A 13025-nucleotide genomic window follows, 5' to 3' on the forward strand; every position below is an offset into this window, starting at 1 on the left:
CTCGTTACCACAGTCATGCACCAAACATCGAGTAGTTCTTGCATTGATTGAGTAGGCAACGGAGGTCAGGGACGTGGACTCCCGCGTTGGCGAGGGTAGAGGCATACTCTGCAGCGAGAAGGGGGTCGGGATGGATTGGTGGGGAGGATGCTAACAAGTGGTGGAGAATAGGGAAGAAAAGAGAAGAGGGGAGGATGGAGGAAGAAGATGAATCTGACAGGTGCTTCCCACGTGTAGATGAGGAAGAAGATGGAAAAAGTGACAGTGATGTTATTATTCTAATTTTATAAAATTCGAGAGACATGGTTATGAATAAACGAATTATAACGATATTTATATAAATAGACACATTTATAATGGTATGAATCAAATTAACCTTTTTAAGAACATATGCGTGGATACACGTTACAACAATTGATGGACCTGAAGCCAATGTATAGGCCACCCACGTGACACATCCAACGATACAAAAAGAAAAGAAAAAAGAGCCGAATTCGGCACGAGTAATAGGGGGGCAGCCACCACACCACCACCGATCCCCTCTCTCAGCGGCTGCCTGCCTGCCTGAACGAGGAATCGCTCATCGCTGCATCACTGGTAACGTCTATCTCTCCTCTCGCTCGCTCGCTTCCTCTCCGATTCCCCCATGGAATCATGGATCCATCCAACTAATCCCCTCCCCTCGCAGCCGCAGACGCCGGCGTGGTCGGGATGGGGCGGCCGCCGAGCACGGGGGGCCCAGCGTTCCGGTTCACCCAGGCGGAGGTGGCCGAGATGGAGGCCCGCCTGCAGCAGCTCAACAACGCCATCCCGCACCGCTCCGTCATCCAGGCCCTCGCCGACAAGTTCACCTCCTCCCCCGCCCGCTCCGGCAAGGTCGCCGTCCAGCCCAAGCAGGTTACCATTAGGGTTTTCCTCCCCCCTCCTCCTTCCTCTTCCGCCTCCCTGGCGGGGAATTCGCCGCCTCATCTCGATCCGGCCGCACTCGCAGGTGTGGAACTGGTTCCAGAACCGGAGGTACTCGCACCGCTCCAGGAGCTCCAGGGGCCCCCCGACGCTGATGCAGACCAAGATGCTGCCCACGGGGTCAGACGAGCACAAGTCGCCTCCCTTCAGGGCTATGCCCTCTGCCTCTGCGCACTCCGGCTCGCCCTCAGGTCATTTGCTCATGTTACTCTTGCTATTAGGAGTAGGTAGTGGTATATCTCCGGTTTCAACAATTTTATAATGGCACCGTTCTGACTAGACGAATAGTAATGGTATTTTTCAAAACAGGCAAATTTATAATGTCATGGATCCAATTAACCCTATAAGTAATGAGATACTTCGGCCATATGTCAGATCCGTGTATTGGTTCTATGTTAGTAACCTTCCATCTATGCATCATGATCATTGTTTATCATTCCTTTTTATCCTCTGATTGTTGATCTTTGGTGTTCAAAATCAGGGAAGGGTTCTTTGGAGAGCGGCCAGGTTGAATTTGAAGCAAAGTCGGCTAGAGATGGCGCATGGTATCCATGTTACTTCTATGTCTTTTGTCTTTTGATTTCCATGTACGAGTAGGTTCATGGTGTTTTGCTTGCTGTTTGACACATAGTTATCAGACTTGCACCAAACTAGTGGTCTGACTGGAATAAACTGAACCTAATGTTCTGGCTTGATCAGCCCGTCTAATTGGATTGTTTCCCATATTGGCCTGCAAATCATAGCTGAACTGACCAGTTTTCCTACAGCCTGGTGGGGTTAACTATGACACAGCCCATTTATTCAGTAAAATTCAAAAATAGCATGGACAACAGTAAACCTCCAGATGCACCTGTGTTATTGGTTAACATTGTAAGTGAGAAATATAAGTTCTATTAACCTTGCCTGCACAGATCACAAATTGATAGCTTTCTTATTATAAAATAGAGCATGTGGTTTGACTGATGGCCGAATGATCCATCTGTGACTGAGTGATTCACAGGTCATATCTTGCAATTTAGTATTTCACTGTTTTGGATGGTTTTCTTTGTTCTGTATTCTTTATAATATGCTCTATACTGAGTTTAAGTTTAACGATTGCTTCTTAATCACCATTCTAACTTCTAAGCAGCATACTTGTTTGTTATATAGGTTTGTATCTCAGTTTCGCTGACTTTATTATGAAGAGAATTGCTTGCTATAGAATTGTCAGATACTGTTAAATTAGGTTTCAGTTTTCTTTATTGATCTGTGTTTTTTTTTTATGTTTGTGTTCATATCTACAAAGTTGAATACAAGACCCCATTTGGATGCCAGAACTGAGGCTAGAAAAGGGGAATTAGAATTGGATCTCTCAATTCCGTCGTTGGTTGCTCTTCTGATTTGGAGTTGTAGGCCATTTCCGACTGAATCGGTGGACAACTAAATTGGTCCTCCACCAATTCAGAGCACTATGATTGGAGCTTTCACTGGATCTTTCACTGGTGACCATTCACCAATTTCTTGTGCCACTGTCACTGTTTCACGGTCTATTTTCTAGACCTACAGCTGCCATCCCTTCTTTGACCACTCCAGTGGCCATTTCCTTCTTCCTTAACTCTAGCAGTCATCCTTCATCTTTCTCAACTCTGGTTGTCAGTGTCCCTGACAAAATCTGCTGTTAAGCTGTCTACTTCCCTAGTAGCCGCTGCAGCCATTGATTGCTCTGGTCAGCACACCAGTGATGCTCCAGCCACCACTTCGGCAACTACCCAAGAAGGAACATCAGGCCTCCTGGTTTGTTTGTTTGCTTCCAATGTGCCAATTCATTTGCGTATTGCATCCAACCTTAAACTGGATATTTATTGAGAGGTCATTTCTATTTGAGATGCCTTTGGCAACCAATCACAATGAAAATAATTGAGATGACAATTCGAATTCAATTTGGATTTGAATTGAAGATCCAACTAAATTCATTCAACCCAATGTAGAGGGGAACTGGTTACGCAAGATCTCTTTTAACATCTGATTAAGTACATCAGCATTCTTATGGTCTGTCATTCATATAAGTTCACTTCTATGGTAGTGGTAGCCATCCTAAACAAATGTATATTTGTGCTCAACGAATATTGTGCCTGCTCATTAACTACAAATGCAAATGAATCAACGAGTTCAGATACTTTCTACACTATGTTCTTGAAAAATTGTAATCTCTGTGTTTTTACATTTTTTTTTTGTGTGTATAACTAAGCTTTTATGTGCAGGTATGATGTTGCTGCCTTCCTGTCTCATCGGTTGTTCGAATCTGGTGATCCAGTAAGGAACATAGTTTTTTTATTAGATATAATTTATGTTGCTAAATGCATGTCTGGCTTTCTTTATTGAAAGCACTTTGCTAGCTTTGAACCTGTAGCTGATTCGATTTATATCATTTATCTTAATGCGGTTGCATACTCAATCCTTTTTCTTTAATTATTTTTTAAAAACAAGTTTCTACTGCATTATTGGTGTTCTAGTATGACTTTCAGAACATTCTGTATTTTTTAAAAAAATCTGGCTTATATCTAAAATTGGCACTACAGTTGAATAATTTTTTTCCAACATATGCCAATATGACATGCCTGCGTTGTTGTGCCGGTATTTTTATAAAACTGTGTATACACAATGACATTTATTCCTAGTTACAACATGTGGTATAAATAATTTGTCTCACATGAGCAATTCTTAATATTTTAGGAAGTACGAGTTCGCTTTTCTGGATTTGGAGCCGAGGAAGATGAATGGATAAATGTCCGTAAATGTGTGCGGCAACGTTCTCTTCCGTGTGAATCAACTGAATGTGTTGCTGTTCTTCCTGGAGACCTCATACTTTGCTTTCAGGTCTTGCCATCTTAGACATCTTTTCTTGACCTATGTACTGTATCTACATGTCACAGATTCAGAATTGATGTCTAGTTGAATTCAAAATTTTAATTTTAAGTTAGAAGATTGATTTCTGTTTGTTCTGTTCTAAAAAAATGTATCACAGATTTTCCTTAAAACTTGGCCAAATAAAGCCATGCATATTTGATACTTGATGCACAAAACACCAAGGGGTGTAAAACTGTAAACCAGTAATTGAACACACATTTAGGTTCCTGCTTTTTAAATAAAGAAATCTAAACATAAATATATGTTCTTCGATGATTATCTTGATGAAATGCTATTTATAATTATGATTAGGTATCACATTTACTCAAATTGTTGTCTAACATGAACAAATACATCTGTCCTAAATTGACCAGGAAGGCAAAGAGCAGGCTCTGTATTTCGATGCTCGTGTCCTTGATGCTCAAAGGCGTAGACATGATGTACGAGGGTGTCGCTGTAGATTTCTTGTTCGCTACGATCATGATCACTCTGAGGTATTTTACTCACTGCATTCACCCGTTGAATGTTGTGTGACTATTGTAGTAATGCATGCTCTAAGAATCTAATTTATTCTCTTACATTATGGCTTTAATGATATACTTCATAAGTAAAGCGTCGTTGTTTAAGTTCCTGAACTTGCATACGCAATTCCATCAACGCTTTACTGTGCAAGTTTAACGACCTTATGCATATGATATTAGCTTGTGCACGTTATACCCGTGAGTACCATATGTTGTAGCATCATCCTATAGGTTCCTGTAGAAGTTTAAGCAATTTTTATTTATGCTCTAGATGTGGAATTTTAAGGACACCATGCAAATTTATATTCATCATCTCTGAAAATTTAAGTATGCATGCATAGATTTTCCAAGTTCATATGATATTAGCCCATGCATCCTGCTGTCTTGCGCCTTTCTTATTTTTTATTGCCGAACTACCTAAAATAATGTATTTTACCGGGCTTTTGCTAGTTATTTCACTTTGTTGAATAAAACTAAAACCTTATTGTGTTTTACTCTGATTCGTTTACAATCATTAAAATTCCATTTAAAATGACAGGAAATTGTTCCACTGAGGAAGGTATGTCGCCGACCAGAAACTGACTACAGGCTTCAGATTCTGCATGCTGCTAGAGCAGCAGGTATGGCTAAAGAGGCTGTGGTTGATTTGGTGTCGCACAATGATAAGAGCTCAGCAGAGCAGAAACCCCCAAAGCAGCACAAGATGATGGATGTGAACACTGATGAGGTAACCATGGTTTCTAACCAAGACCAAGAAGAGCCAACAGGCAAGCCTGCTGCTACCTTGCCAGCAGCACCGGTCAAAACCCTGAATGATTCAGCTTCAGCTTCAGCTTCAGATGTCCAAATGGGCGAGGCACAGGCTGCTCCAAAAGTTGAATCTTCTGATGAAGTAGAAGACAAGATGAAAGAGGGATAGTTGGTTGCCTTTGCTGAGCATTATGTTTGGCTGGCGGCTGCAGTAAACAGCATCTGGTTAAATGCATTGGCATCTGATCACCTGTTCTCCTGCTAGGCTGCTACACACATGTTGTGACTTCCAACGCAGGAATGTATGTCTTCAGTCTTCACAACACATGTTGTGACTTGTGAAGATTTAGTAATTGCTTAGGAACCCTCTCAAAAGGGTAAATATGATTGTTAGGAACTTTAGCTCAAACATAAATTGATTGCATAGGAACTTTAGCTCCGAAGAAAATGTAATGTGGTTGCGGTGGGATTGACTTGATTGCTGTCACACAAATTCGGCCGAGGATCCGTGTTGACCACAAATAGGACTGGCCTGCCATGCCACAACTAGGATCTGTGTTTAATATAGCGTGCCAAATAGGTGTGAATCGGTGCCTTTGAAGGTTATCATCAATTGTTCTGAAGGTAAAATTTCTCAGGAGAAAGTCTAATGTACATTCTTGTGAATTTTGGTCGGGTTTGCGGAACTGCATTTAGAATAGATATATTCTGTTTGTCCATTAAGGGGGTGTTAAGATCCCACCCCAAAATTTTAATCATGTCACATCGAACGTTTGAACACCTATATAAATATAGGCTAAAAAATAACTTATTGCACAGATTGCGACTAATTTGCGAGACGAATCTTTTAAGCCTAATTGTTCTATAATTTGACAATGTAGTGCTACAATAAATATTTGTTAATGACGGATTAATTAGGTTTAATAAATTTATCTCGTGGTTTACTGACGGATTATTTAATACTTTAAATGGGTGTTCGTATATATTCCATGTGACACATGAAAATTTTTACACCCCTAAATCTAAACACAATCTAAGATTGATGTCCGTTGATGGGGGCATGATCCGCACAGGTCATCCGACTTGACCGATCTTGTGCATTCTTCTGAGCCGGTGGGTGATGAGACCAGCAGATCTTTCGTTAGAGTCTTCTGGTGGAAGAGCAGCAAATAAGTTTAAAATCTTGTTGGGTAATGGAGATTCTGAAATTTTATGCATCAAGAATACCAATTTAAGGGCGCATTTGATTTGTAGCAAAAATATAGTAAATTTAAAGGATTTTAATTCTATAGGAATTTGATTGAATTCTGTTATTTCCCTTTTAAAATTCTATTAGAATGGATAATCATGTAGAGATTTTAGAGGAAAGCTAGCAATTATTAATATCTTAGGAAAAATTTTCTTCAATTCTATCTTTCATTTGATTCCTATGGTTTTCTGGTTTTCCTACGGTATATTTGAATGACTATTCCTGTGTTTTTTATTTGTTTTGCATTCGCATGCCTGTGAATATTCTACGTGTTTTCTATTCTTCTTTTAAAATCCTATTCTTGTCACTTGCATTTGATTTGCCACCGTAGAGCTGTTTGTTGCACTAAACGGATGCATTGTAGAACAAGTATCCTGATCCTGCTTCCTAGAGTTTGAAACTATCCAGGATTAGGAAGTCTATGACTTAAGATTTGGGAAAAAGAAACTGGATATGTTTTTATCAATATATTCCTTTCAAAAAAAAAATTGTTCCTATCGATATCTTAATGCAGTCATGGAAGTTGTGTTTCGTTTCATCTATCTGTATGTATTTTTTTAAATATGGAACAATTGCTTATCTGACCCTGTTTCAAATGCTAGCTATCAATTTGAACTCTATCTCTCTCTCTTGTCTCTCTCGGTGCAAGCGGCAGCTGCGGTGGCGCCGGCTCGCGGGGTGGCAGCGTAGGTGCACGGAGGGTGAGGCGGTGGCGGCGGCAGCACCAACACGTGTAGAGAGGGGACGGCGGCACCGAACGCGGAGGGAGGAGGGGGTGGTGGTGGCACGAAGAGAGGAGGGCGGTGGTGCCAGCACAGGTGGCGGCACGGAGGGAGGAGGGGCGTAGCCTCCGCCTAACGCTATGCCTCGAAGGAAGGGAGGTGGCACCAGTGTAGGCGCGTGAAAGTTGGGGCACACCCTACGTGGGCCTCACTTGGGCTGGGATCCCAGACAAAGTTACAAGCCCATAGGCCCATTACAGGTGACACATCACATTGTTTTTTCAATTGCGGCTCAATGAAATGGAATTTCACAATGAGGTTGGATCCTTGGAAAGAGAACTCCAAGAGCTTTCCAACAAGTACTCGTGGACCCAAAACGGAGCTCGTATGCATATTTGGCGGCCGTTTGAAGTCAACAATGTAGTAGGTGGCCGAATCGAATTCCAGCACTTGGAGGACTTGATCTTGTTGTCTTCTTGTTGATCCATGATATGAGCAACGATTGTATCCATAGTATCCATGGTCACATTAGGTCGGAGGTGGCGGCAGCGGTGGCAGCACTGGCGCCTAGAGGGAGGAGATAGCGGCGCAGGTGTCGGTGCAGAGAGAGGAGGGGGGCGGCAAGGTGGCAGCACGGAGCGAGGAGGGGCTACTTTGTGTCAAATTTTGTTTATTTTGTTTTGTCAAAAATATGTCAAACTGATTCAACTTTATCAAATTGAAGCCAAATCTATCAAACTTGTGTCAAATGTGAAAGATATGTCAAATTCGTTACAACTACGTCTAAAGGTCTGAATATATGCACGTTTTGACATAATAGAGTCGAATAGGGAAGGGCATAAGGGACTTATTTGCCCCTTAGTTAACAATGTTAACTTGTCTTAATGGAATATGGTCTACTTTCATCTTCGATTTTGAAAAGCATGGTCAAATAAGCAAACTAAAAAAGTAGGGTCAAATTGATAGTTAGCCTTCAAAATAGCCCCTTTGAATATACACGACCAAAAGATTTAGGGACAATTCCTTATTTGACCCCATTTTAGACTCTAACTACCAATTTAACCCTACTTTTTGGAGTTTGCTTATTTGACCCCCTCCCCCCTAAAAAATGAAGCTCACGTCTGACCCTGTCTCCACTCTACGTTAAGGTTTGATTTTTTTTAAAAAAAAATGTGATTATTATTCGTAATGCCTAAAGTACCCTCATATACCCTATCCATCCAAACCCTATCCACAGCTCTTTGTATCTCTCGTGCTTGTGGGCTTGCGGCGGCGGGGGCAGGTGGTGCGGTGGCGATGGCGGCGCTATGAGGAAGCGGCGACGATGTCTGCAGGTGCGACGGCGGCGTAAAGCCGACCCCCGCTCGGCAAACCCGCGCCGGCACCCAGCCGTGAAGAGAAGGAGCGGTGGCGGTGGGAAGCGGAGAAAGGGGGTGGTGGCGGCGGCTCGCAGAGGAAGGGAGTGGTGGCGGAGGGATCCATGCCGGCGCCCGGCCATGAAGGGAAGGAGCGGCGGCGGCGGGAAGCGGAGGAAAGGGGCGGCGGCGGCTCGTGGAGGAAGGGAGCGGCGGCGGCGGGAAGCGCAGGAAGGGGGCGACGACGACGCCTTCCTCGACCTGCTGCGGCGGAAGAGCATCCGCCTGACGAGCGAGCTCTTCTGCCAGCTGCGCGCTGTGGCGGCGGTGGAGTCGGCCGGTGGCCGGGGCGGCAGCGACATGCACCGTTCTTGCAGCACGCCTTGACCTTCTTGGCGTTGGGCCGATGCAGGAGACCTTGGGCGACGGCGGCTCGGGCGTCAGGTGGCTCCCACCACGCGCCTTCGGCGGGACAATGGAGACGATGGGACCCGAGAAGGCGCGCACCAAATCTGTCATAACTGTGTCAAATTTTGTTTAATTTATTTTGTCAAAATTCTATCAAATTTGACAAAATGATTCAAATTTGCCAAATTTATGACAAATCTGTCAAACTTGTCTTCAATGTGAAACTTATGCAAAAATTATTACAAATATGTCAAAGTATTCGAATATATACACGGTATGATATAGTAGGGTCAAACAAGCAAGATATAATAGGGTCAAATAAGCAAGGGCAAAATGGACTATTTACCCCTAACTTAACACCATGAACTCACCTAAAAGGAATAGGGTCAGAGAGGAGCTTCGTTTTTTAAAAGGAGGGTCAAATAAGCAAACTCCAAAAAGTAGGGTCAAATTGGTACTCCCTCCGTTTCACAATGTAAGTCATTCTAGCATTTCCCACGTTCATATTTATATATATATATATATATATATATATAGATTCATTAATATCAATATGAATGTTGGAAATGCTAGAATGACTTACATTGTGAAACGGAGGAAGTAGTTCCAAAACGGGGTCAAATAAGCAATTGCCCCCAAGATTTATTCACGCTGGACCATACGTACACACGCTTAAATCCACAAATGCATCCACTAACACACGTTCAAAGAGACAAGACACTAGCGACATATTCCTAATCTCACTATAATCCTATTTAAAGCTTACATATTGTAGATATTTCTTAACGATATTACTAGAAATATAATTTCCAGCAATAGCACTGAAATATTCTTGGTATATTTATGGTCACAGATATGATCTGTAAGCGTACGAATATACCATTGTAATAATCTAAGGTATTGTATTTATTTAATCCCAATGGAAGATATGATAGATAATACTATGCTAACAATTCATATATTACTTGTATTCATCAAAGTCTATGTATGGGTTAATTAATTTATGGGTAGGATAAGGTTGACACATAGAAGAAAGATTTAACGACTACTCCGCTAAAATAAAATCTAGGCTAAGTGGAGAATGAATATGAAAATAATCGTTCCTATACTTCTAGTATATAAATATCTATAGTTTACACTTGCTAGTATACAATCATGTAGCCAATACCCTCTAACTATGCCCTCCTGATATTTCGAGAGACCACACCTGATTGCCGAGTTCCTTACGACAATCCGTCATGGCCATCTAACTGGAAATGAATACGGAGGAGTGCCCATATCAGGAAAATGTCTTAGAATTATATACGAACGTGAAGAAATACCCGTACTGAGTTGTCATCATCAGCGGCCCACCTCTATTGACCCGTGGCATATAACCCCAAAGAATAATATCTAATAATTTAAGCACCGCACTTACATTATTAAATACTACTCTACACCCTCGCGATCGATATAGAGCAATCATTTGCATATCTCTGGTAAGCTAGCTACACAATTATATTGAGGCAAGTACGAACTAAAGTCGGTACTCAAATAATATGAATTATGTAAAAGAACGAAGCTATATAAAGAAGAATATTTTATTAATGCTAAAGTATTACAAAAGAAGGGTAGTTGGGCTTATTCATAGGTGTTAAAATGGTTTTGTAAGCCAATCATTCCAAAAGTCTGCCACTCGACGGATGACGATTGATTGTTCGGTTAATTTCCGTCGATTCTCTTTCGTTTATGCAGCAATCTCTGAAATCAAATAATATTCCAAGTAAAAGTAGAGATAGATTATTCTTAAACAAAATATCATGCATGCAAGCATAGCTAGTTCTCTTTTATTTATTTTAGATATATTGACTGCAGAAATTGGTCTATAAGGACCGTCAACACATATATATGTGTAATATTCATAGGGTCAATATTTAAACCCTGGAGTGTCATGCACCCATGACTCCACACCACACCACTTCTCACCATATTTATTTTTATCCTTCTTTACTCATGTCTGTCCTCTTCAACCTCAAATAGAAATACCAAAAGGCAATCAGGTGCATAATTTGCCCCCATTTAACAGTCCCAAAACAAGATATTACTTGTGGGGTGCTTATAAGACACTTAACAAACTATTGAATACACTAACATCAATTAGAAAATACAAGTTGTCTCTCGGGCGAGCTTCTTGTAACACAGCTAGGTCTTGTTTGAACTAGACCCAAGCTACATTTCCTCCATCGGGACCCCCTCCAGAACCCTACAAATTGGAGGTAGATGACGTCCACAACAGTGGCCACAACTAGTAGCGAGAGTGGCGAAGGAAGACGATGGATTCAAGTAGCACCCTGTGGCCATCGATCTGCACTCTCCCAACTCACTCACCCTCTCTCTCAAAAATCCTACTAGCAAGTAGCTAACTTAGGATGAAGCGGTGACGAGCGACAATGGAGGGAGGTTTAGTGAAGATGGATGGTTCTTTGTATGCCGGTTCTTCTTCTCCAATGAATTCATCCCTGCCGCCATCGATGCTACCGGACTTCAAAGGCTGCATCGACGCCACACGCCTATGTCGGGATAGAGTGTGGTACAGGTCTGATGTACTAGACCCAGATATATATAGTCCCTCCATCCCAAAAAGGATCAATCTAAGATATAATGTGACTCATCCTATAACAACAAATTTTTAGACGGAGGAAGTATGTGCCTTTGGCCCAAGAGGCATTTGCGTCCTTTTGGCATTTTTCTCTCTCCATTTGATCTGAAAATAATAAAATAATGGTTATGGTGTCTTCAGCAAATTTCTATTTTTTTTCTTGAGACGTGTCACATTGTTTAATGTCCAACGGTGTTTGTAAGGGTCATGCATTAATTTTTTTTCCTTATTCTGTATAATGGTTATGCATTAATTTTCTCTTCTGAGTATATTACACAAAACTATAGATATTTAATCAAACTATCACAAGACTATAGATTTAAGATGGTGTATTATAAGACTGCTGATTTAATATCAAATTTATAAAATAGATTTTAGGTGTAGTATAGCAGAACTAAACATTTAATAATGAAGCTACTGCAAATTACGGTTTAAATCCCTAGTACTAATGATAATGTTATGTTTGAGTTATAAACATCCAAGGTTTGTGATTAAATTTACACTAAACCTGAAGTTTGTAACAACTTTGTTGCAGATTAGTTTTATGATAGTTTTGTGATATACTACCAATTTAAATATATAGTTTTGTGATAGTTTTAAAATATTATAGTGCTGTGGCATTTATTGTAAGTAATTTGAAATGAAAGGAGTAGCAAACACGCAACCAAAAGTCATCAATATTCACGACTTTCATCGAGAACCACACTAATTTCATTTTTTGATGAATCATTTCTAGCATACACAACACCGAACCTAACTTACCTTAATTTCACACTTAATTAAGAACAATATGTAAGTTAGTTTTTAATAATCATATTATCAACAGTAATACTAAAACCCTATAAACAAAGCATTAGATACTTACGGTGTACAACGGATTATTGGCAAGGATATCCTATTCATGCTAACGATCTTATTTACCTACTACCTCCGTTTCAGGTTATAAGACTTTCTAGCATTGCCCATATTCATATAGATGCTAATGAATCTAAATACACATATATATCTAAATTCATTAACATATATATGAATGTGGGCAATACTAGAAAGTCTTATAATATGAAACGAAGGAAGTAAGTAATTATTTCCCGATCAGGATCGGATTTCGGACACCAGGCGGTCGGCTTGATGCTTCTAGTCAGTGTTCTACTGTAGCAAGCTCTCAATCTTCCACAGCACGCTTCTTCCACCTTCGTTTTTCACTCTTCTCTTCCATGTAATCACCTTTTTCCAGATCCATGACCCCTTCCTGCCTTGTGTTCCTCTCCCACTCGTTCCCCGTCCATTTTCTCTGTCCAAATAATCTCTTCGCAGTCTTCCTTTTCTTGTTGGGTTCCATGGCTGACCAAAGCAACCCCCCTAACTCAAGTGTTCCTCCTTCCTCCGACAGTAATACACCTGATCCCCTGGTGAGGGATGTAAGTCCCGATCTTCCGATAGGTATTGATAAACAGTCGATTTGGGCGGAGTCGCGACACAACTCGATCCGGCTTCTGAACGAACACGCTACTGAGCCCTGCAATCGCAGCA

The 13025-nt window shown here is 41.2% G+C and overlaps 1 protein-coding gene across 1 annotated transcript; it reads left to right on the forward strand.

The window, feature by feature from the left end:
- Nucleotides 1-485: 485 nt before the first annotated feature.
- Nucleotides 486-5767, forward strand: LOC127777582 (protein SAWADEE HOMEODOMAIN HOMOLOG 2). The gene is made up of 8 exons (XM_052304183.1): nucleotides 486-597; nucleotides 689-897; nucleotides 992-1157; nucleotides 1448-1511; nucleotides 3207-3258; nucleotides 3679-3822; nucleotides 4227-4346; nucleotides 4912-5767. Exons 2-8 carry the CDS (start codon nucleotides 712-714, stop codon nucleotides 5290-5292), a joined length of 1113 nt encoding a protein of 370 aa, XP_052160143.1. The 5' UTR covers nucleotides 486-597; nucleotides 689-711; the 3' UTR covers nucleotides 5293-5767.
- The last annotated feature ends 7258 nt before the right edge of the window (nucleotides 5768-13025 follow it).

The sequence above is a fragment of the Oryza glaberrima genome, chromosome 6 (genome assembly GCF_000147395.1).
Source record: "Oryza glaberrima chromosome 6, OglaRS2, whole genome shotgun sequence".
NCBI lineage: Eukaryota > Viridiplantae > Streptophyta > Magnoliopsida > Poales > Poaceae > Oryza > Oryza glaberrima.